The following is a 24,231-nucleotide window of genomic DNA, read 5'->3' on the forward strand; positions in this document are numbered from 1 at the left end:
TGGAAGTGGGGGGGGGGGGGGGGGGGCGGGCAAACCATCAGGCCTTGTCTTTGAATAGGGGGCTTAAGTCAGTCCATGAAAGAAAGTACCCGGTTTAGGGGGGGGGGTAGGTTATCACAGGGTTTGTGAACTAACTTTAGATACATCACAACCAATATACTAGACAAACAAAACGTATAAACTTTCTGATATGACGACAGATCGAGTGGTGGCTTTGTCTCTTCCACACCAGTCCATGAGATATGATAGTGGTGATATTGTCTGCTCCAGTTGTCACCAGTCAAGATACCTACTGGTGATTGTTCCGAGACAGACTTGAGACGATATTAGTGACACTGGCTGTTCCAACCATACCTCAGACAGACTGGAGACGACGACAGTGGTGATCGACATTGTCTCATTCGCTACCAGTCCATCCAGTGATTGTCCTAGGACAGTATTGAGGTGGTTGTGGTGACTTGGTCTGCTTCAATTGTCTGTCTGTGTCCAGTATGTTCCTGAGACCGTCTAGAGACGACAGTGTTGATACTGTCTGCTCCAGTCCCAAGCTGCCCAGCCGCCTGGTGATTCAGTTGACATTCGTCAAATTGTCTGAATGTTCCAATCGCCTTCAGCCGTGATTGTCCCTGGAGACACTGGAGACGACAGTGGTGACATCGTCAGCTCCAGTCATTCACTACCAGCAGTCTTCCTGGTGATTGTCCCTGGAGAGACTGGAGACGACGACAGTGGTGACTTTGTCTCATTCGCTACCAGTTCATCCAGTGATTGTCCTCGGACAGAATTGAGGTGACAGTGGTGACATTGTCTGCTCCTGTCATTCGCTACCAGTCCTCCTGTTGGTTGTACCTGGACAGACTGGAGACGACAGTGGTGACATTGTCTGCTCCTGTCTTTCGCTACCAGTCCTCCTGTTGGTTGTACCTGGACAGACTGGAGACGACAGTGGTGACATTGTCTGCTCCTGTCATTCGCTACCAGTTCTCCTGTTGGTTGTACCTGGACAGACTGGAGACGACAGTGGTGTCATTGTCTGCTCCTGTCATTCGCTACCAGTCTTCCTGTTAATTGACATTATTTCCTCCAATCATTCGCTACAAGTCTACCTGGTGATTGTCCTAGGTGAGACTGGAGACGACATTGTCCACAGGTGTCCAGTACCTGGTGTTGGTTTGCAGACTGACTACTGGAGATAACAGTTGTGACACTGTCCCTGAACAGAACTTGCTTCAACAGCTTTGGAAATGAATCAACAGTGAAACAACAGGATCACATATAATCTACAAAACAGTTTATTTACCCAGCCACGACTGGACATTATACGTACACATCATGAGTTTGGCATGACACTGCTGCACATATAAAATTTAGCAGGAAGGTAAAATGTTGAGAAGCTGGCCACGCAACTGTTCTCCATTCAAAATGGAAGGACCAGCATTCACCCCATCTTATCTAACACCAGGAAAATACAAATTTTGTATGGACTCAACCTCTTCACATATTTTAGTAATGACATGGGTGTCTATTGACCTACACATAATGTTCATGTCAGATGGCTTGACTTGGAATGTAAAAACACCTCATTCAATACATGAACATCCTTTTCATCGTTTCGTTAAACTTTAGCTCACTTACATTATACATGTAGTTTGAAGCACACAAAAATTCTTGTTACAAAACATTTGTAAATTTCTAGGCGTGCCTCTGGCACAAGCAAAAGAGACAAAACATCACACTTAGAAGAGAAAACTGAAATGACAAAAACCAACAAACCATGAGAATCCTTATCATCAAAGAATAAGGACATTTTCGCAAGCATTTTATTTTTGTGATTTTTGTAAAAGCACTGTCAAACGTGAACTTAAAATGCATGTATTTGAACTAGTTTCAGCATCAAAAGTGATTCTTGGAGTACCACCAACTGAAAATGAGCGTACTGCCTGAATTGCAGCTTTGAGAACTTTTCACTGCTTAAAATAAACCATTTTTGATCTTTTTCCCCACATCCCAAGATTGTCCAATATTACGCATAGGCTTCTCACAAGACATGACATAAAAACCATTTTATCCAAGAACTATATCCGTTCAATGTGTGCTCTCAAGAACATGAACTGGTACGGTAAGCTTACATGTATAAACCAAACATGCATATTTGAAAACACCTCAGAACATATTCATACGCTTTCATATGAACTTATAACTCTTAATAGCATTGTTTTTACACTTGGATGCCCTGGAAACAAAGTTATGCAATGTACAAAGACTTTGCCCAAGAGTTATTTGGAATCGTCAATTGGAAACCAATGCTACAAGAGTAAGAATGTTAATCTGTTTCAAAAGTTGTGTCGTCTACTTGATTAGAAAGCTGAAATGAGAAGATGAAGACTAATGTTAGTAGGCTTGCATGGATGGAGAGTAGGCTTGCATGGATGGAGAGTAGGCTTGCATGGATGGAGAGTAGGCTTGCATGGGCGGAGAGTAGGCTTGCATGGGCGGAGAGTAGGCTTGCATGGATGGAGAGTAGGCTTGCATGGGTGGAGAGTAGGCTTGCATGGGTGGAGAGTAGGCTTGCATGGATGGAGAGTAGGCTTGCATGGGTGGAGAGTAGGCTTGCATGGGTGGAGAGTAGGCTTGCATGGGTGGAGAGTAGGCTTGCATGGGTGGAGAGTTAGACAAGGATCTGGTGAGTTCTGATGAGATTATCTACAAGCAAATGTGAGGATCTAAATTCTATATGTATCCTACTGTTCGCACCCAGGGGCCCCTCCGTAAACTGTTTGTCCAGCAAGCTCCCATGTGTCACCCTGTTCCACAAGGTTGGGTGTATTTTCTAGATTTTTCACTGGCCCAACACCACAAACACGTTAGTCTGACTTGCACCAGGTGATGGCTGTGACAAGCTACTGATTGTTACAGCAGCAATATCTAGAATGCTACAAGGTGGAGCCAGCAAAGGAAGCATTGTTGAATGTTGAAAGGAGATTGGTAAGGCAAGATATGATGAGGGTTGAGAGAAGGAAAGGTAATTTGATTGATTTACCTGTATGGGTAACCCTGGTACTTAGATCTGAACACGGATAGCAGAGCACTGAAGAAGAATGCCACCGCACCAAGGCCAATCAGGGCAACAACTGGAAAAGAAGTCAATACAGGGTTACTCTCCTCACATTTCTCTTTGTGGTTGAAGCTTTATGTAAATTGGGCAAGAGAGAACTTGAGGGCCATCAGTTTAAATCATGTTGAGAGAGACTCCTAACTCTTATGTGCTTCTTCAAAGCCAAGTGTATCTGTGTACAAGGCCAAGCAGGCTGAAATAGATGAATGTCAGTCATGCACCAGTAGTGCTGCCAGATCTTTTGACTCACTTCTCTTCTTGCCCATCTCTCCCTTGAGGTTGTTAGCTTCATTGAGTAAGATCATACCAATCACCACAGCAGCATCTGATCTGAGGTTAAGGAATCAACCCCATTCATATCTCACTTCTGGAATATTTTCACATCATGCCTTAGACAGCACTGCCACAGTTGAAAAACATAAGAAATCAACAGCAAAACCATCATAAAGAAGGCAGTTTTGAGGTACCAGAAACTGAGCAGATCATGATGTCGTTGCTACTTGTAACCAACCCATGATAACTTCAGTATCTTCACCTCATTTCATCAAACTATAAACGATTCACTGAAAAGGATACTCAGGAAAATGACAATATATGTCTCAACTATAAACTGTCCTTGGCTGCTTCCGTGGATATAGTGCTGAAAACAATATTTGGCAAAGACGAATTGAAGTCTGTCAAAACGAAACAGATCAATGTCCTTAGCATTTTTATTTATACCAGATACATTAGCAATACTTTTAAAAACCTACCAACTCCCAAGAAGACCTACTGCCTAGATGACTTTAAAAGCTATAGTAAGCTCCTTCTTTCGAAGTGTAAAGAACTAAACTATACGGTCAACCAATAAGGAAGCTGATTAAAAGACGCTTGTTCCAAAATGGCTCGTCAACGCCCAATCAAGTATAAATCAATCAACACACTCACCAGTTGCCCTGTTTGAGGATTTTTGTGCAAAAATGGCGCTCCTCGTATTTGATTCCACATTTGTCCCGACGTCATAGCCAGGATGATGCACTGAAACAAGACAACACAGCGATAAACAATAAACAACTTCACCAGACTTGCTGTATCTTCATGAGCTTCAACAGCGGCAGACATCCTTCTATGTAAGCTACCTGAATGTGTCATAAGTTCCCACCTGAGTAACGCGAGTACTTGACACTGCTTGTAACTCTGAACCTGGCTGTCCTGGAGGCACTGTATAAAGATTATTCTGCTAGCAATCTCTAGCATCATGTAAGGAATGATCAATGTGTGCAAGATAAATGCCACCTACCAATGCTCCGACACCCCATGATGTTTTGTTGTAGAGGAACTCCAGGTTATTCCTCTTGATGTAAAGGAGAGCACCAATAAGGGAAAAGAGGAGAGCCAGAGTCAGCGTACCAGAATAACTTGGAGGACGGAAAACTCGAATCTGAAACGGAGTACAAAATGATATCAAGAATACAATAAAGAGTGGGCTGTTTGACTGAGATCTGGCAAGTCCCTCCAGAAATGAAATGCCTTTTTTCTTTCTTCAGAAAAGTATATTACCTCATGAAACTTGGTTTAAGAACAATTCAATCTTAACAAATGATCTTTACCTGTATGTCTGTGCGTTCCCCGACCCATCTGGCGACTTGTTCTGCAGCAAATCCCACTCTATGGATGTCCATGGTATCAGCCTTCTTCGGCTTGCCTTTTGGAGGGAAGTGCATGAACACTGGTGCAGAGTTGATCTTCAACTGAAAGTGAGACAGTCACCAAGTTACAACAAACTTCAAATGATTTTGCTACCCTCATTAACAAAACAACCCAGGCATTGCCAGGGTTTAAGACAAGTCAAAGTGTGATGCAGGAAGAGCATTCGAACAGAAACTGCTCTATAAAACTTGCTTCTCTTTGCGTTAAAGCAGAGGCCATACTTACGCTCGAAAATACATCTGGTCCCTCATCATAATCTACCATGGCGAAGAACAGTTGATTGGAATATTGCTGGGAATACCTCCACGAGTTGGCAACAATTTGAAATTCTTCATTTGCTTGTCTGCACACAGCACATTGTCTCTGAGGTTGGAGAGCAGTCAGCATCAGAATGACATGATAATTTTTGGGCACTGATTTGACGTACTGGCGGAACTTGTCACCATTCATTTTGATCAGCGGACGCTTGCCACTCCAGTCCATTAACTGCTGAACTTTATCAGATAAGGCTTGCTGAAATATAAATTTGGAAATATTACGTGTATTGATATATCATGACGAATCGCTATCATGACATTGAATCATATTGGCATACAATTCATTCAGTCACATTGATACAGTCGTCGAATACAATCTCTTAATCTGTACTAGCATAATAGGCCTATTTAATGACATGGTGTATGACCAACTCGGCCAATCCTCATCTCGGACCACTAACTCGAGTTGGTGGTCCGAGTTTGGTTCGGGCCGGGCCGGGTCGGGCCGTGTCGGCCTATATTCTACGACATGTATCAGGCCAACACGTACACAGCCATGATAATAACTTGCAAGATTTATGGGTTTATAGCTCGATATCTCAAAAAGTACACCACCCAGGGTCGTGAAATTTGGCACGCTAATTCAGTAGATAATGACCTCTTTAGTTTGCTTGACAGCTTGCACGACAACTACCACCAAAAGGCAGCAGATGCCGATATTTATGAGTGACCTCGCCGGCTTTCTCATCATGTCCACCATCTTGGAATTGTCAGCATGGAGCTCTTTGATTGGTCATAATCCCGGGTCCCAAATTGGGCAGGGTCTATTCCACAGACCAAAGACTTTACAGACCTCGTTTTTTGGATCTCACTTTTTTATTAGTGGAGATTTTCATGAAATCTGAAGTGATATTAGACCAAAAACGGTTTCCGCATATGCTCAGAACAAAATTTTTGAAAAAAATTAAATTTTAGTACCTTGATTTTGAAGAAATAAAAGTCTGTAATTCTCAGAATTCTAAATAAGAAAAAAGAGACCCAACTTCAAAGGCAAATTAAGGCATATCCTCCGGTTAGGCAATCACAATGTGAATTTTGATGTTGAGTACTTGATTCCAGCCAGTAATGCACGGTGCCCGCTGATGGGCTCCCAAAATCTGCAGCACACCAAGTAGCATACTCACTACTCATACTAGGTCTTTATGCCCTTAAATCGGAGGAGGCCCTAGGACAAACTTTAGACTAGAAGCATCTCCAACCACCTCAGCGTCTTTCCGCAGTCAAGTTATTAGTTACCATCATATGCCTTAGAGGGGGCAGATGGAACTGTTTAAACCAGAAGTCTTTCCAACAGCCACAAGTATCTCTTCAAAAACATCTCGGCAACACGTTCGACCCAAATAATCTGTCAGCTGGCTGACGAGTAGGTTGGGAATCATGTGTGTGATCAGTTCTCTCAAAGACACCCAAGACAAGGATTAAAATCTTGTGTTTAAATTTCCATGGAAATACAGCTCGTTGAGAGTTGGGAGAGTACACATCTGGTCAGACAGAGTACGCATAGTGAAGGGGCATGGCACATCCAGCAAAGACTCGTCACACACTGACAGAGACATTAAGGAAACAGACAGCAGACAAGCAAATAAATCAAACTTCTCTCTAAAGTTTATTCTCAATTCTATACAAAATACATTGTATCAATAAAAACAGCAATCTGTACAAAATGCACAAATGATAATTATTGTTAACAAAATATTAAAATACGAAGACCTTGTTGATTAGGATAACATAGCATGCTCTGTATACATACATGGATGTATGGTAAGCAAAGGTAAATGAACATAATATTATCTCTTCTTTGGATGGTCAACAATTAGCTTGGACGGATATATCACCCACAGAAGAAAAATAAATTGAGGCCTGCTTTTCGGCCCATTATCACAGTACTGTATAAGTTGAAGTTGTCTATCACAGATCATATAGAAAGTACACGGGGTTCATTGAAACTTTACAATCAAAGGGACGAATTCCATTTTTACGGGAGAAGTCCTTCCATTTCAACATAAAAGACCTTTTCTCAAAGTGACTGGTTAGTCCTTTACAAGCAATTTGTTCTTGTCGAGAGAATGTCTTCATCACCACCACTTCCTTTGGCATTTCCGAGGACGGAGTTGCTTTACCAAATGTCTATCTCACAGCCACAGGTTGCGTGTGTTTGTCCCCAGAGAGTGGTAGTCCAGCTTTTTTCCGAATTCCTATTGTACTCTGTATTTCAATAGCTTTTTTGTAATCTCGGATTGCCGCATCCTTCCTGCCTAGCTTCCCACGTATGTCGGCTCTCCTCTTGTGGACAGCTGGGTCATCAGGTTGGAGAGACAGGGCTGGAAGAAGATACGACAACTCTTTTGATGAGCAAGAAGAGTAGTTATCTCTGACAACTTTTTTTATTCTAAAGATTTATTTGGCAGTTCTAATTTGACACTGTCTTCCGAGACAAACAATTTCCACAAGTTGCCTCAAGGGCCACTTCAATGAGAAACTGAAAAGGACACATTACACTCTCAAACAGACGGAAGCACAACCGGTGAAGGACGCACATCAATTTGACTACTAACCCATACCTACCTTTAGTATAGTCCTTTTCTGCTTTCTGCCATTCCTTGAGAGATGAATACAGGTTGCCTCTGTTGAAGTAGATATGGGCCGAGTTGGGACTCAACTTGGCTGCCTTCTCAAAATCATCAAGGGCACCTTTGGTGTCATGCAACAGTACCTACAGGGTAAAAATCAAACGTGTAATCAAATGATATCCTTATCTCAAAGTATTCGAGTCCAGTTGAGCAAGGAGGTCAAACCTTTTGAAAAAATTTGAAACCTCTGCACCTTTCCTTACAATTTTCACATGCAATACCACTCAAATAAATACTAGGTGCAAAACAAACAAGCTTTAAAGGTGCAAAATTCTTCCAGTGAAATCTGTTCACCTACCCTGGTAATGGCCCGATTGAGGTAAGCGGATTCATCCATCTTGTTAAGCAATGATGCCTTGTCATAATAGGCCTTCGCTTGCTGGAACTGTCTCAACTTGAAGTACAAGTTAGCTACATTGTAGTAGGCAAGGCCATACTTTGGATCTGAGGCGACAGCTCGCTTATAGTCCTGCATGGCGTTGATGTGATCACCCATAAACTGATTGATGACTCCACGGTTGGTGTACAACTCGGCCGTCGGCTCTATCCTGAGGGCTGAGCAGATATCTTGATATGCTCCAGTCACGTTACCCATCTGGAGGTTGATGATAGCACGGCCTTCCAAGGCTGGTTTGAATCCTGAAAGACACAGTGAGTTACGCGGTTTTAACTTCTTTTCTTAAATTCAACTTGGAAAAACATTTCATTAAGAGTCAAGCTCATTCTACATTGATAGAAAGAAATTTCATAATACACCAACAAATCAAATAATTTATCGTTTTTTGAGAAAGTTACACGAATTGCAAAATATAAATTGGTGCGAAAATGTGACGGTTTACAGTAAGGCACACTTACTTGGGTCTTGCTCAATAGCAATTGTAAACTGGTGCCATGCCTGCATGAACTTCCCATGCATCTGTAAGTTGTACGCCAAGTTGACCCTCGCTGACAGGTATGTTGGCTGCAAGACGAGGCAACGCTGATAGTCATAGCCAGCAAACATGCGCCCCATGTCGGTGCCAAAGTCCATAAAGACGTTGCCACGGCCGATGTACGCATCCAAGAAGAAGTGATCCAACTCCAGGGCCTTGGTGAACGAACGGACGGCTTCTTCCAACATGTTTAGTCTGAAAGGTAGTAAATGGAGTTCAATTCACAAGCAGGTATAAATCATGATTGTCCAACATCAAGGTCTTGAACCATTGTTAGGACTACCACGGTACACAGTGGCAACGTCTGACGTCAACTTACTTATGATAGCAGAGCCCTAGCGTATGGTGAAGTTTGATGTCTCGCGGGTTAACACTTGATGCTGCGAGGAAATCATAGAGGGCATTGTTGTAGTCACCACTCTCCAGGTAGAGTAAACCACGATTGATGAGGACCTTCAGTTTGAGGTAGTCACCAAGAAGTAACACGATTCCATAGTCCATCAACGCCTGGAAGGAAATGAGAGCTAGCATGTATCAGCTTGCAGAAGATGGACTGGCTATCTATTATCACATACTGCACACTCACTATTGTTGCATGCATAAAGCCAAAAGAAATGGTTTGCAATATCCTCATCACCTTCAAAACACCAAAACAGTAAGTTAGCTGAAGAGAGTGGCAACTCACTTATAACTTAATTGGATCACTCCTGGGCTGGGCAAGGATGAGATCGAGTTATTTGACATATCATTCCAAACATTTCTACTAATGAATAGATTCATTATCATGTTGAGCGGAAGGCCATATTCTTCCACCGATTCATTTAAAACTCAAAGTAGTGTGCTACCTTTGTGTACTCCTTCATGTCATGGTAGCACACAGCCCGGTTGAAGTAGGCCAGGGCACAGGTGTTGTCGATGTTAGCAGCGGCAGACAGATCCTTGATAGCTAGCTCATACGCCTTGATATGATACTTCAGGGACCCTCTGGAATGAAGTCGAGTATGAAAAATGAATATGCAGCCAAGATCATTTAAGGCCAGAAGTGTTCAGTGCTTAGAAATCATCATTGAACATTTGGAGGCACCATAAGCGTTGTCAGCTAACAGTAATATTCACAGGATGGTATTACAGTACAAGTTATCACAAATGCACAGCCATACCAAAGACACACAAATACAATACAATACATTCCCACAAAGGGGCAAGTCCTGTGGATCCAGGCTAACACAACATGTTCAGAGGATTCATACATTCATAGGGCCAATCCTGGCTCAATTACATCATGGGATTAACCACACAAAAGCAGAGGTAATACAACAAGCTTCACTGGTCATGTCAAGTATGGTCAGTTTCACAACAATAGTTGACAATGGTGGGGTAATACAGGGCAAGTGTGCACATACATTACCAATGCCACAATGGCCTTCTACTTCTGTTACTCGTAGCAGACCAGTGGCAGTGTGAATTCACACCTGTTATCTATGTAATCAAGATACACGTCTCCAAAGACAGCAATTCACCCTTGAGAAATGTCTTCAATGAAAACAACCACAGCCACCTTACCTATATAAATAAGCCCTCACACTGTTCGGTTGCAACTTGATGGCCTCATTGCAGTTCAGGATGGCCTTGCTGTAGTTTCCTCTCATCCCATAGTACGCCGCCCTACTCAGATAGGCCTGGAAGATCTTAGGGTCTATTGCTAGTGCTTTGTTGAAGTCTTGGATACCCTTCGATTGCTTCAGCTTCATCTTGACCAAGCCACGTTGGTAGTATGACTGGAAAGAACACAATGTACTCAAAAACTGCACAACATTTACGTCAAGAGATAAGAGGTCGGGAAACTAAAAATATCTTGGGTGCAGATAACACATGTGTAAAAAGACGAAGGCACATCAGAAAATTGCATTCATCAACCCATGATCAAATTCGATATTTAGAAATGAACTCGTTCTAATACTTACATCAGCATATTTGGGATTGATCTTGAGTGAGCTGTTGAATGCATCATGTGCTGACAGATAGTTCCTCAGCTCCGAGTAACACATGCCAATCAAGTGGTGCACCTGAGCTCCCTCTTTAGGCCACTGTGGACGGATGCTGTTTCCCCATGGCTTCAGCAGCTCAAGTGCCTTCTCAAAACTCTCCACTGCATCTTTGAATGCTTTCGCCTTCATCTGCATCTTGCCGAGAAGGATGAACAATGGCGCCTTTGGTTTCTGTTTCGTTGCCATGGTGAATGCCTCGATAGCTTTATCATAGTTCTTCAAGAACGCTTGTACCATAGCTTGCTGTGTAGCATTCTGAGACAATGCATTCGCCTGGGTGCTGCCTAGCTCTGCAGCGTGGCGGACACAGAATCCGGCAAGATCTAAATTACCCATCTTCAGCAAGAGGAAGCCTCGATACATGTAGTAGTGTACGACATCAGGTTTCAAATGGATTGCTCGGGTGAAGTCCAACAATGCACTCTTCAATTCGTGGATTTTGAAATACGCTTCACCTCGGCAGACGTATGCTCGGATGTAAGTCGGGTCAACTTTGATCGCAGAGCTGAAACGTTTGATTGCAGTATGGTAGTTCTCCATTTGATAATAAATCAGGCCCAAGTTGTTATGAGCACAAGCATTGTCTTTGTTCAACTTGAGTACAGATTCAAAGTCTGGGATGGCGTCTTCCGGCCGGCCCATTTCGTTGTAGAGGATCCCTCGGTGCAAATAGGCCAGGATGTTATCCTCTGAGTCGTCGATGAGGAGCGAGACACTGAAATCCTGGAGAGCCTGTTTTGGATGAGCCTTACGTAGTATACATCCACGATAATAGAAGGCAATACTGTTATCAGGGTCAAGATGGATGGCTGCTGACAGATCCTCGACGGCTGCATTCCACATACTGAGCTTGGTATAGCAGCGGCCTCGGTACGTGTGTGCTTCAGCATTACCAGGGTTTTGCTTGAGAAGTTCCGTGAAATCATTGATAGCTGGTTGCCAGCTCCTATAAGAGAATGGGACAACTACAATTTAACACATTCTTAGATGGCCCATCAAGGTGTTTTGACTGACACAAGGATACACAATACACTCATAATACAAAATGTACATTGACAATGCATTGATGAAATTCCTCAGCAATACTATTTTAAAAGAATACTGCGCTGTCTCAAGATGATGTAATCAACCAGTGTGCCTGCATTCTCCACCAAGCCTGAGCTCATTTATGTGGCCCTGGAGACCAAACCATGCCCTTGTAACTTACTCATTTTTGAAATAGTAAAGGCCATGTTTGAGGAGGCCATCAGTCATGGTAGGGTTCAGTTTGGTAGTCATCTGGTAATCCTCTAGAGCAAGTAACATCTCTCCTCTCTGTTCGTACATCTGCGCTCTCTTCAGATAGGCGTCATGGTCGTCGGGATAGATCTTGATGGCCTGGCTGTAGTTGATGATGGCCATGGTCAGGTCGTTGGACTTCTTGTAGATCTCAGCTCTATGGGTACGGAGATTAAGCAGATGATGGATTGAGCAATGGACACAGTGCATCAACACACTATTCACATTAGATATCAATTCTCGGAGACTTATCTTTTTTCCACAAAAGCACAGTCTGATGTCTCAGAAGATTAGACATCAGCAATCTCAATGTTGGCCGATGTCAGAAGAGATAGGATGTCTTAGGGAGAAATTGCCAGGTGCCGGGTTCTGAGAATTTGGTCAATTGATACCAACAAATGAAGAGAGGTGAGGCACCCTACCTTGATCTGTAAGCTCCAGCATGGCTCTTATTATGCTTCAGAAGAAAATTGAGATCTTCGAGAGCCGACTTCCTCTTGTCTTGTAGAAGGTACAAGAGGTGGCGATGCCAGTATGCATCCAATAACATCGGCTCCATCTCGATAGCTCTGTTCAAGTCACTCAGTGCCAGGCAGAGCTTGCCAATCTGAAAAGTTGGAAACAGAATAGAAGTTATACAATGTTAAAACCCCTTTATTCAGAAATTGACAGGTCCACTCTGCAAACAGATTATCTGAATACATGTATCTGAATGTTGTGCCATCTATTGTATGAAGGGAAACTGTTACCCCGTGGAAAGATGTGCAGGATAAGCAACGTTCTCCTTGGTTCAAATCATTTATGAGACCAAAAGTGTAAATCAGTCCGGGGAGTACCTTTCTGTACAATGCTCCTCTCCTGCACAAATCAAAAGCATTTGCCTTATTTGTGCTGGTGATGATATTAGTGAGTATCTCGATCTCCTCCTCGATGAGTTCCACCGCATCATCTCCTTCATCAACCTCCAGGACTGGCTCGATCGTCTCAGGTAGCTCCAGGTTGGAATCAGGGATCACATATTTCCTGTGGAGAGGAGATACAAAAGTGACAGTTACTACGAGTGCTTTGGGAGATGCACATCACACTGCTGTAATATGTGCCTTCACCATCCAACAACTTGGACCTCAACATGTACATGATGAAGTCAATAGAGACGTTGATGTCGAGGGACGGACCGCCAGCCAATGTGATCGAAAAATGTCAAGCAATGACTCACTTGTGTCCACCCTCTTCCTCATCTGAGTCAGACTCGACACCTTCTTGATATGTCTGCCCTGCGTCACCATTGTAAGAGCTCTCACTCTCCTCCTTGGGCTCGGGGTAGCGCTCATCAAACCAGGCATTCCAGATGTCTCGCACACACCCAACAGGATCGTCTGCTTGCCTGAAATTAGAGTCAAATGAAAGAGTCAACCTTTTGCACTCAGCACAGATATTAAGTTCAAAGATACCTCTCTCATTACCAACTTTCTGCACAAACATGTCACATGCATCACGTCAAAAATACTTACTGTTCACTGAGATGCCTCTTTTTGGAAAATGCTTCAAAGTCCAATAGATCTGGGTTGCTTCCCCATTTGTTGATTCCTCGTAGTTGACTGAAAAGAAAACCAGAACATTTTGCAATAACGTTCAATTCTTTATTGTTGTTGTGAAGAGTGGGAGCAATGGTTGAACTTATATCGCCAAGATAACATATCTGGATGACACACAAAGCCAAGCCAGGCGAAAATTTGATATGAAACTTACGGCGGTACTCTCAGCGATCTCTCCACTGGTTTCTTCATATCAATCATTGAACTAGACCTCGTCAGTTTCCTGGCGTCTTGGTTCAAGAACCGCTCAATCTCGTCAATCCTCGACATGTCAACAAACTTCTGTTTCTTCTTCTTCTTCGGGAGCATAACGTACGCTCTACCAGCTTCGAGGGCAAGTTCTGCTGGCGTTGGAATATCAGCTGTAAGTGACAAGAAATCAGCCTAGATTCTAGTTCATGATGTGGCAGCTTCCAGGTCAGTCAATGTAGGCATCCTCACAATTGTTCCACGTCTACTTTGACCCTTAAGGACACCTCTAGCTATAATAGTGCTTCATCTGAGAAAGGTCTGTCTCAAAGTGCTTTACAAGAGCTGTTGCCATGATAGGCTCCAGAGAAGAATCATGGGTATCAAGTGCTCCGTTGAGCTTGATCTCAAAGGAAAAGGCAGTGACCAGACAGGGGTTCACTAATCCAGACATATCATGACTCTGGGATTGTGAGCAGGAAATTCTAACAAGTAGCTCTCTTGGCCGAGCACCAGCACCTCTTACCTCTCAGTTTGATCTTATGGAAGGGCGATGTACTCTGACTGGATGCTTTCGCTACACTTGCCACAGATGGAAGCTGAAAATAACCATAGGAATCTGTGAGCTATCAATTTTTTATTCGTTCGGAATGACCAGGAAGAGTGAATGACAGGATATGCCAACAACTTTAGGAACAGATTGACTATTGCATGAAGTGAAAACGAATTGACCTAATACCAATTACCATATATGCAAATGAGAAATCTGTCATTGAGCAGTAAATTCATCGAAGACAGAACCATACCTTCTCCAGCCCCTCCAAATCTTCATCATCAACCTCCTCCTCCAATTTGACCTCTGAGACCACAGGTTTACTCCCAGTCCCCCCAACATTTGACCTTGACTCTTTGACCTTGACCTGCTGTCTCTCCAGCTCCTCCAGAGCAGTGTTGAAGTTTTTGGGGATCACCAGGAAGTCATCATCAAGGGCCAAGCAGGGGGCAGAGTTGGTCCTGAAAGTCCAAAGGTATCAATCAGTTCAAATACACATATACATGTATACTAATGAAAAATTTTGAAATTTTTAGACTCTATCCTGAACCAAAGTGACAGTCTTACCTCCGAAGATCAAACGTTGGAAATATCTCCTCATCGGACATTCCCAGGTAGGGTGTCTCCTCTTCAGGCTGATCAGCAATCACAGCCGCTTCGGCAAACTTCTTCCTCATCTCGGCAAAAGACAGAGTCACAACCGGTCCAGATGCCTCAGACCCTGAAACAGTCATCAGACAACGATGTCAAGAAATCGCCTCCCAGCTGTCATGGTGAAAATGATTCTTGACTGACTGCTACTCAGATAGTTCCTCTTTCATGTACAATTGTCAGGATGGACATACAATCTATTCCATCTGCCTATATCTAACCAAATCACACATATATATCAGTGGACAGCAGCTGGATGTCTATTGGACGTCCAGACAACAAAGAAGCAATGATTTGCCATTACCATGCATCAGCCAGTCTCATCAAGGGGCCAAATGTCCCTACCTTCATCAATGGAACTAAGATCTCCCCTCTTTGTTCCCTTGTCTGACTTTTCAGTGAGACTGAAGTCAGATGCTGTCATCAGTGTGGTGATGCTGCCAGTCTTGAGGCCATCGTCACTCTCTTCAACCACATGTGCCAGCGCCCTCTTCAGGAATGTCAGGTCTTCACATGATCCATGTCGTCTGTTCAGAAGTCTGGAAAAGATGGGGTATTGATTGGAGTTCTTTGGGTTTTCTTGCGCTTTCAAGAAACATGAGAAATTAATCACAAAAATGTACCTACTGACCTCTCCCTGGCTAAGAACTCCTCCGGGTCTTCCTGCTGTACGCTGGCCTCCTCCTCCTCTATATCACTCTCCTCAGACTCATCCAAAGTCTCACCAAAATCATGCGCAGCGATGACGTTTCCACGATATTGGGGAAAGAGATGCTCCTTGACCTTGGCAGGAGGGATGTCCATCATAGGGGGAGCTGGGTGCCAGTAGAGACGCGATTCGTCAGAGAGCAGCGCCATCTTTTTCCCTTCAACGACGATATCAGACTCTTCAAACTGGAAGTGAGAGAGTGATAACTATAAACTCATTTATCCACATTTGTGTCTTATGGGGTAAACTCTAGCTCATGACCAGTAGGGGGTCTCCCCTCTCGGGCCGGTGGGATTCTTTGCCACAGGAGAGGACATAATCTGAAGATCTAGCAATGTTAAGGCCACTATTCAATACCCCACCACAATTTGATAACTCACCACAGCGTCAGCTCTTTCCTTCCACTGTTCAACTGTATCGTCAGAAAATCCAACAGCTGTTGCCTCATCCAAGATCCTCTTTGCAGCTGCAGACAGGCGGCGCTCACGCACCTCTGTGTTATCCTGTCTGAACATGGAGTACGGTGTACTCGGCATGGACACCAACTTGCCCTCCTCATGTGCAATCTCATACTTGGCTGCTGTCTGGTATTTCCGTACGACACCCTGGAAAGGCTTAGGGAGTTGGAAGTCACTCGTAACGGTGCAGAAATGATGCATATTCTTCGTCACATCAGGTTTTATTGGTTCAGGGGGCGTTACTGTAGCATATTCCTTCGGTGCCCAGCTGGACAGGAAGGAGACTGACTCACTCTCGACATGGGGTTTCGGACCTTTTTCTACCATGAGTTTCTCTGGGCTGCGCTCCTTCAGTGCAGTCTTCTGCCCAGTAATGCTGACCAAGTCTTCATAGTTGACTTCTAGAGGGAGCTGCAGGTCTTCCTGTGCCTGGGAACACGCCTCTTCTTTCTCTTTCTCAGCTCTCTCCTGGTCCAGTCTCTCTTGTTCCAATCTGTCTCTCTCCTCTTGTTCTGCTCTGGCCGCTTCCTCTTGCTGAAAAATTGAAGATGTAAGATGGTTAAGAACCCACTTACCCAGCCCTTCAACTTTTGTGGGGGAAAGAAACCACATCCAGATCTAGATCTTACTGGACACCAGGGGAGTCATCCTCACTGGATCTACAGGACAAGGCAGTATCTAACATGATCCCATCACACCTTAAAGAGCTCACCTGTTTTGCTAAAGCAGCCAGGGCCTCCTCAGCAGCATCAATGATTGGTCCAGTGATGTCACTCTCAGGGCTAGCAGGCTTCTCTTCTTCCTCAACATCTTCTTCTTCAACCGTCGGCTCATCCGGCACTGAAAGATGGAGAACATCTCAGCTGCTGCCATGCAGTCTTGACACAAAAGTTTTCTTCTTGAATCTTCACTCTCAGTATCATTTCTGAGAAAACCTATTCTTGGGTAATAACGCTGGTTATACAGTTAGCATACATGACCGATGAGAGCTTGAGGAACCGGAACCTAATAAGATTGTGACCTGATCACATCACACTTTGATTTTCTTTCCATCAATAACAACCAAGAATGCAAACAGCATTTTGACATTTTGTCGATTTAATAAAAGCTTTGATCAAAATGGTACTGGACAACAAAGCCTGGAATAAGAAGAAATGTAAAGAGACACAATGACATGCTGTTACATAACATCTACAGTCACATTCCATGCAATTACAACAGTACAATAACTAGACAGTTACAAAATCAGAACAATTGAAATATAACAAGACTGTTACATCACCAGTACAACAGCACAATGTGTACAGCAGGGCTGGAGAAAAGGTAAAGGATTTGCACTATTCTTTACAGTCACAGTTCGGTAACAGAAAATTTGTACAAAAGATTAGTAATTATGTAATTTACAATTGATCTGGAAGGGTTAAAAACTGTATTGATAAGGAGTACACATGGTATACAGACATGTACAGATCGGGGGGGGGGGGGGGGTTAGACAATTATGCTGGTCAGACAAACCAGCTTTTACCTTGAATTTCAACCTGTTTGGCCACGAGTTGAAATGATTCTGGTAACTGGGGCACAACATGGAGGGACATATCCCTATTTAGCCCTGGTACCTCTAAAATGAAAACAAGAAATGAACTCAACAAGGGGTTACCCAAAACACCAATAACACTACTCCATGTCAAAATGCGAATAATCCCAGAACACCTAAGATGAGGTTAAAAAGAGTGAACTGCGGCCATGAATCCCACATCCCCATAAAGATGACAATACACATGAGAATCCCCATCACCTTGTTTTATTTCTAACACAGAGCCGTGAATATAAGTGTCTGTACTCGCGAATTCAGAGGAGGAAACTGGTTAGACTTCAAAGTGGTGCAAGTGCACACAGATTGAGAAGAAATGTTGACATAACGCTGGAGTGCCTGGAGCATTAGTTGAATTAATGATATCATACAGAATTGTTCTGCCATGATGACTAAGGACTACTATACAACACTATAGTCCATGAGAGAATGGCACAGTACTGAAAAAAGCCTCAAATGGCGGTGAATATTAGCACAAATGGCTCATTCTTGGAGATGAGATGCCAGATTCTGGCAAAGTGAGTATTTTCAGATATTTTGAACTTGGCCACTTTCTCATGAAATGGAGTACAGTAAAGTATGATTTAAGACTAATTCTCAACAGTGGTTTCTAAAGTTCGTCCTACTTGTATTATCTTGGTACTTTAAATTGGTGGCTGGGACGGGGGCGTGGTCATCTGTACAGGCTGTGGGTTAAAAAGGAAGTTAAGGGTAGTGTGGATTGTCCATGCATTCTGGTGCCATAATGAAGGTAAAGGCTTTGACAAGAAAGATAAGTTACCCTCATCGGATGTCGTACTCGGCGCTCCGTCATCTTCAAAACAGCAGAAAACAAATAAGAATTGGAAATAACAAAAGATCACACAAATACTGTAAACTAACAAAGTTTTGCAGGCATTTAATTTCGCAGACTGTGGGAATGATGTCAATTCACAAAAACAAAAATTACCCAAAAAATTTTTTTGGAAATTTTTTTTTGAAAATATATATGTGCCGAAGTAAGAAATTTGCAAAAAAATTTGTCTGAAATTTTTTTTTTCTGGATCCCAAAAATTAAAATGTGCAAAAATGAAGCAGTTTACAGTACTAGCCTAGTCACAACAAGCTTCTAATAGTCTTGAAATCTAACACCTAAATCAGCAGTGCTGTAAAACAGCATTGCTTTAGATGCAAAATAAAGTTTGGGATGACACTCAAACAGGAGGAGATCACATTGGTCTAAAATCATCTCAGACAATCAAACAGCTTCGGAGAGAGAAACTCCAACATCTAAAATAGGATTCAGAAAGCAACACGAAGCAAGGGAAAGTCACACTTTATTCTGCAAACACTGAATTACCACTGTCGCCAGGCTCAGATTCCTCAGGAATGGGCTCCTGACTAATGGCCTTGGGTTTGTCACCAAATAAATCACCTGACATAAAACATACACCAAGATTTACATAAGATTGAAAATAACCTCAATAGGCCAACCGACACAGTAGGCCATTCCGAGGGTGATACTCCAATGAAGCAATATACACAGCGTTTCCACCGGGTTAGGAAATCCTAACCGATTTTAGGTTGGCGCAAAATATGAAAGCAGTGAATGACAGTCAAAATCACATGTCATTGTTGAGTTTTAGGTGATGAGATTAGAAATTGATACCTTGGAGTGTTTTGGTGAGACCATCAGGACCTCCAGTCTGGTATCAACTCCTTAAACCAAGACATGTCTGACTTGAGACGTTCCACCTTCCAAATAAAGACCATGATTGATAATTTACTAATTAGTCACTGCAAAGTAGCTCACCTCCAAGTACAGCACTGGTTCGGGAAATGACTCGGTCCATGATTTCCTGGATACGCCGATCAGCTTCTGACATCCTGCAATGACATAAGGCAAGAACAAATTGGAAATCACCTTGCAAGTGCAATGATGTAATGTATTGTAAAGCACCATTCTTGGCCAATGTTCTAAACGTGATACAAAAATTTCGAAATTTTTTGTTGAAAGCTGGAAATTTTAAACCAGGGCCAGTATTGGAATTCAATGTTATTGATCAGAACACTCACAGACAGAGCAGCTCAAAAGGGTCTGAAACATGAAGAAACCCATAATAAATTAGGTCAACTCACGATCCTTCCCGTGACTGAACCTTCAGTGACGCGATGATCTCATCCACAGATCTACCAGACTCCCTTGTTGGTGGCAGCGCTGTCTCAGTCTTCGCAGGGGAACTTGCATCTTTCTCGGTCCCCTTTGGCGTCTTTGATTTCCTTGGACTTGACTTCTCACTCCTCATATCCTTCCTCTGGCCCGGAGAAGCATCTTTCTTTCTCTTAGGTTTCTGTTGGACCTTGGCATGTGTAGTGAACATCTTCTCAGATTCTGGTCTTGACAACGCCTTAGCTTCCTCCACTAACTCCTTCACCGACTTAACCTAATGAAAAAGACCACTTCAAAATGCATCCCCCAGAATCAACATGATGCAACCGAATCATTATTCGTGTTTGAAGCATACCAGGGTAGCTTCTATTTCAAATTGCGAATATAGCCCACTAATTGCTGACTTTTGTTTGAGTCAACAACTGGTTACTGAATTAGCTTGACCTTGCACAGGCACGAGACCAGGCACACAGGATCTTGGTTTACACCAGAAGCACAAGGAAGGTAAAAAGCCAGGAAGATTAAAGTTATTATTTTCTTGTTTTAGGATAATTTACTTACAGTACTGGTAGTGGAGACACTTTTTTGATCCGCATCCATTTCTTGATCTCTGTCCAACTTCTCCAGGTCTGCTTCCCTTAATCCGCTCCTGTGGGGTCCTGAAATTGAACAGAATGTTCAGTAGGATGTTGTTCTCCTGCCCTTACATTAAACACGTCCTTTAGCATTGGTCAACCCTCACAAATAATGCAGTCAATTGTAGGCCTACATACCTGAACTTTTTGGTCTTTTTTGCGAGCTTGTCCGACTAGATATTGGCCTGGACTTCTGTCTTTCTGTGTAAGTGACTTGCCCAACAGTCCCAGCTTCTCCTAATATAGCAGGTTTCCCCATCGATCTGGCAGGGGTCGCAAACCCATCAGGTCTCGTGTCTATGGTGACCTCTTGTAGTGGGGAGAGAGGCGGGGCAGTGTTTGCCTGAAAATAGAATCAAGGGTTACACATTGTAGCAATTGTTGGGTTTCAAGAGATATTTCTAATGGTCTATCCTTGTAAGAGAAGTGCAAACATTGTCATATATGACAGGACGAAATTTGCAGTCATAAAGGGACTTGATCATATGACATATAAATGTATTGTACAATTAAGATGACCAGAGACAAGAAATATGATATTGCATGATGAAAAAGCAAAAACACGGTTCTATGTCAGGGATTGAATTAGATTGCAGTATTACTCCAAAACAATTCTTTGAAATGAGTGATGTCTAATGCATAGCACCAGATATAAATGGCAACACACAAACACCTTGTTGATATCAAGGTCGTAAAGGCGCAGAATACCACAGATGCACCTATTCTCCCATGGTTCTTGAATGATAATAGTAAAGATGAGTTGAAGAGATGGCCCACAATTCGTAAAGCAGTTTGATACCCAGTGCACATTTGTGGAGTCTAAGGAAGTTGGTATTTTAACTGAGGTGGACTAAGGTCAGTATAAGCAGTATATAAGCAGTCATCATTATTGAAATAGGAGGAAATGGAGCTTTATCACCGATATCGTATGGTCTACAATGAAAGTTACACAGTAAACATTCCAACAAAGACCAACACAAGACAACTGTCTTGTAACAAAACCAACAAGCAGTCACAGGTTTTTAAAGACTACCGGTACTTTAAGCACTCTATTTTCTCTACACCACTACTGATTTTCTCCTGTTCTAACTTACCCATTCATGCTGTTGATTAAGAGAAACATAAATCAAGCAAATCAATAATGCAGTGACTCCAATTAAACTACTTCCTGTGTAATTGTTTTATTGACTCTCTTCTGAAGCCCATGACAAAATTGATCACTCTTGTCATTTACTTTCAAGAGGCTGAACACAACAGACTAGAATTAACGTTATTTTCAACTGACTACTATAACTGTTTTTGCTACAACTGAACTTGGTGCGAACACCAAGAAGCCAAAAGTCTAAGGAATTGAAAGTTGTGTGCTACAGAATGTCAAGAAATAAAACTAAGTGGAATATGCAAATGTACTGACGTGCTTAAAAGGTAAAGACATAACAATATAGAACAGGAACAGAGCTGAAGACACTAAGAAGTTGCAGCCTCATCAGTCAGGGGCATTGACACACATGATGACTGAATGAGACAGTATTCAGTAGGCCAAGTCTGTATCATCTCAAAACTTTCCTGGGCTGACTGCTGCTAAATTTCAGTCCTCTTGAAAAAACAAATATGCTTTGTTTTTCCAGGTTTGATCTACACACCTTTTCCATCTCAGAGAGCGTGTAGTCAATATTTTCATCAGCAGGCTTTCCCTCCATCACAACTTTCAACCCCTCGATGCTTGAACTCCCCCTGGTTGGGGTGACTCCGATGGATGTCACTCTAGGTCGTCTCATCTCTAAAAGATACACATATTCAATGATACATAAACCTTGTCACAAAATAACGTTCCAGGCATCGAAGATTCATTAAGCATAATTTCAGATATCACCAAGAAAAGACTCTGATAGAACACCAATCACCTAAATAACAAACTTTAGTATTCCAATCGAAAAGTAAGTTGAAGCCATACCTTCTACTGTAATAGGCTTGTTTTTAGAAAACGGAAACTTCTTCAGTTTTTTTCCACCTGGGGGTGGTTTGGCTGTAGGTCCTTTGTCCAAGGCGTTATACAGTGGGACGCCAGCAATCTGTCTGGCATCAGGCGACTGAAAGTGAAAGAGAGGAGCAAAATTAAACACTTTCAAAGTATCAAAAATCAAACTGAAATGTACCAGTTTCGGCTATTTAGATATGATTATGAAGGTAATTTTCTTTTTTTTATATGTTAAGTTTTTCTATGCCTCTCTTTGGCATACTCTCTCCTGCCTGGTTCTTATATTTCGAGGTTTTTTACCTCTTTTCCAGTTTCCAAGTTTTCCTGAAAGAATGGCTCTGTTTTTCTCTGGAGTTTTCTTCTCTCAGGGGTGAAGCCTGGTCTCATTTTACTGAAAGAAAATGAATGCAATGAAATGATAAAATATTTTCTAATAATCTGAGACATTTTCTTTTTATAGTCTATTATTTAACCAAACTCTGACAAGCTACATAAATTTTTTGTCCGCTCGACCTACCTCATGTATTGTACCTAAATGAATTCAATTCCAATCCACCTACGCCAGAGGAGCTTAGTGGCCCCAAAGAATCACTGTCAATTGTGATGTTCAGAAAAGTGACTCACTGGACTAAAAGCTCCTCTTTTGAGCCAGGTTCAAATCTTTTCAATTCTTTTGCAGCAGAAACTTCTCTCATGGTCTTCTTCATGACGTCTCCAAGTTCTTGATTCAACTCTATCTCCATCCGCCGATTAAGGCCAAGACGAAAAGAACCACGGTCATCTTTCGAATCTGGAAATAGGTCCATCTTGCCTAGTGTAGTCTCTGCTGTGGATGAAGTCTCAAATCATCTGAAATAAAGACAAAGGATGTTAGTTATGGCTTGAAATGGAGGTATCTCTTTTAAATCAAAGACAAAGGATCACTCTTCAGTGTGAGGGAGCATGAAGACTGCAAGGCCACCTGCCTTTTTTAATCTTAGTCTCCCAGTTAAGCTGAGCATGTTCAGTTTGTACAGTCATCACATCCACCAGTCTCCAGTGAGAACGATAATTTTGCTGCACTGGCTCCTTTGGCCACTTTGTTTGTTGCCGTTGGCCGGAAAGGCAGCGCAGTCTCGATCCCATTGTCTAAACCATACCAATTACTGAATTAGTTACCAATACCATTGCCACTTCCGGGCCAACTTCCGAGTCGTCTGGTCAACAAATGACCTCATCCCAGTAAAGAATGAAGATTCTATGAGGGACCAAAGTGAATATTTCAATTTCAATCACTTTTGTCCTTTTTTAGTATTGTCATGTTTTTCCTTTTTGTTTTTTTTGTTTAGGCATTGTTATTGTTAATGTTATGTTAGGCCTAGGCCCCTAGTCTTAGTCTAGTCTTTTAATCTTATATACTTGTGATTTTCGACATTAAAGTGGCACATATTTTCAATCTCGACGAATATTTATGAGATACTATATATACATATATACCAAATGCGTAAGATTTATCATCTTGTGGTGTTTATGTCGCAGAATAGGTGTTTTAAAAGAGTAATTTCTGTCAAAACTGCGACTCGTCCGCCATTTTTAAACTATCTGGTTGTCGGGCACTCTTTCTGATGGAGAAACACTAAGACATATTTAGTGAGACCATATTTTCAAATAATTATTGATACGAGAAATATAAGCTAACAGAAAAGGAAAACAGTACATTTTCAACTTAGTTTAT

General features: G+C 42.4%; 2 protein-coding genes across 7 annotated transcripts; both read right to left on the reverse strand.

The window, feature by feature from the left end:
• Positions 1–1,269: 1,269 nt before the first annotated feature.
• On the reverse strand, positions 1,270–5,822 carry LOC135493229 (tumor suppressor candidate 3-like). Of its 2 annotated transcripts, none has more exons than XM_064780353.1 (9): positions 5,720–5,822; positions 5,030–5,317; positions 4,705–4,845; positions 4,395–4,535; positions 4,043–4,132; positions 3,692–3,755; positions 3,366–3,440; positions 3,041–3,131; positions 1,270–1,749 (listed from the first exon to the last, which is right to left on the reverse strand). In XM_064780353.1, the coding sequence occupies exons 1-9, from the start codon at positions 5,819–5,821 to the stop codon at positions 1,737–1,739; spliced, it is 1,005 nt and encodes a 334-aa protein (XP_064636423.1). In that variant the 5' UTR covers position 5,822; the 3' UTR covers positions 1,270–1,736. The 2 variants fall into 2 exon arrangements, with proteins under 2 accessions (XP_064636423.1, XP_064636422.1); XM_064780352.1 differs by having other exon boundaries at positions 1,270–2,365.
• An 897-nt stretch (positions 5,823–6,719) lies between these two features.
• Positions 6,720–24,099, reverse strand: LOC135493378 (uncharacterized). 5 transcript variants are annotated; one of them, XM_064780692.1, is made up of 31 exons: positions 23,994–24,099; positions 23,142–23,366; positions 22,818–22,908; positions 22,494–22,629; positions 22,183–22,319; positions 20,678–20,882; positions 20,466–20,563; positions 19,874–20,178; positions 19,548–19,621; positions 18,537–18,569; positions 16,877–17,004; positions 16,087–16,698; positions 15,629–15,891; positions 15,343–15,536; positions 14,914–15,067; positions 14,600–14,807; positions 14,320–14,392; positions 13,759–13,966; positions 13,521–13,607; positions 13,226–13,393; positions 12,846–13,032; positions 12,432–12,616; positions 11,939–12,166; positions 10,648–11,677; positions 10,247–10,461; positions 9,529–9,667; positions 9,003–9,190; positions 8,607–8,878; positions 8,050–8,390; positions 7,687–7,834; positions 6,720–7,442 (listed from the first exon to the last, which is right to left on the reverse strand). In XM_064780692.1, exons 2-31 carry the CDS (start codon positions 23,321–23,323, stop codon positions 7,249–7,251), a joined length of 6,483 nt encoding a protein of 2,160 aa, XP_064636762.1. In that variant the 5' UTR covers positions 23,324–23,366; positions 23,994–24,099; the 3' UTR covers positions 6,720–7,248. The 5 variants fall into 5 exon arrangements, with proteins under 5 accessions (XP_064636762.1, XP_064636761.1, XP_064636763.1 ...); XM_064780691.1 differs by lacking the exon at positions 18,537–18,569 and adding an exon at positions 19,095–19,169; XM_064780693.1 differs by lacking the exon at positions 18,537–18,569.
• Between the last annotated feature and the right edge of the window lie 132 nt (positions 24,100–24,231).

Source organism: Lineus longissimus, chromosome 9, assembly GCF_910592395.1.
Source record: "Lineus longissimus chromosome 9, tnLinLong1.2, whole genome shotgun sequence".
In the NCBI taxonomy this organism is placed as follows: domain Eukaryota; kingdom Metazoa; phylum Nemertea; class Pilidiophora; order Heteronemertea; family Lineidae; genus Lineus; species Lineus longissimus.

Bases quoted from the DNA above. Each gene is read 5' to 3' on its own strand.
- LOC135493229 (XM_064780352.1), bottom strand. From the start codon at position 5,821: ATGGTGGACATGATGAGAAAGCCGGCGAGGTCACTCATAAATATCGGC. The intron at 5,318-5,719 runs GTCATTATCTAC...TTTATATTTCAG, and splicing joins CTGTCAAGCAAACTAAAGAG to CAAGCCTTATCTGATAAAGT. The intron at 4,133-4,394 runs GTAGGTGGCATT...GTCTTGTTTCAG, and splicing joins CATGGGGTGTCGGAGCATTG to TGCATCATCCTGGCTATGAC.
- LOC135493378 (XM_064780691.1), bottom strand. From the start codon at position 23,323: ATGGACCTATTTCCAGATTCGAAAGATGACCGTGGTTCTTTTCGTCTT. The intron at 22,320-22,493 runs GTATGGCTTCAA...TGTATCTTTTAG, and splicing joins CAAGCCTATTACAGTAGAAG to AGATGAGACGACCTAGAGTG. The intron at 9,191-9,528 runs GTAGCACACTAC...ATTTCCTTCCAG, and splicing joins ACATGAAGGAGTACACAAAG to GCGTTGATGGACTATGGAAT.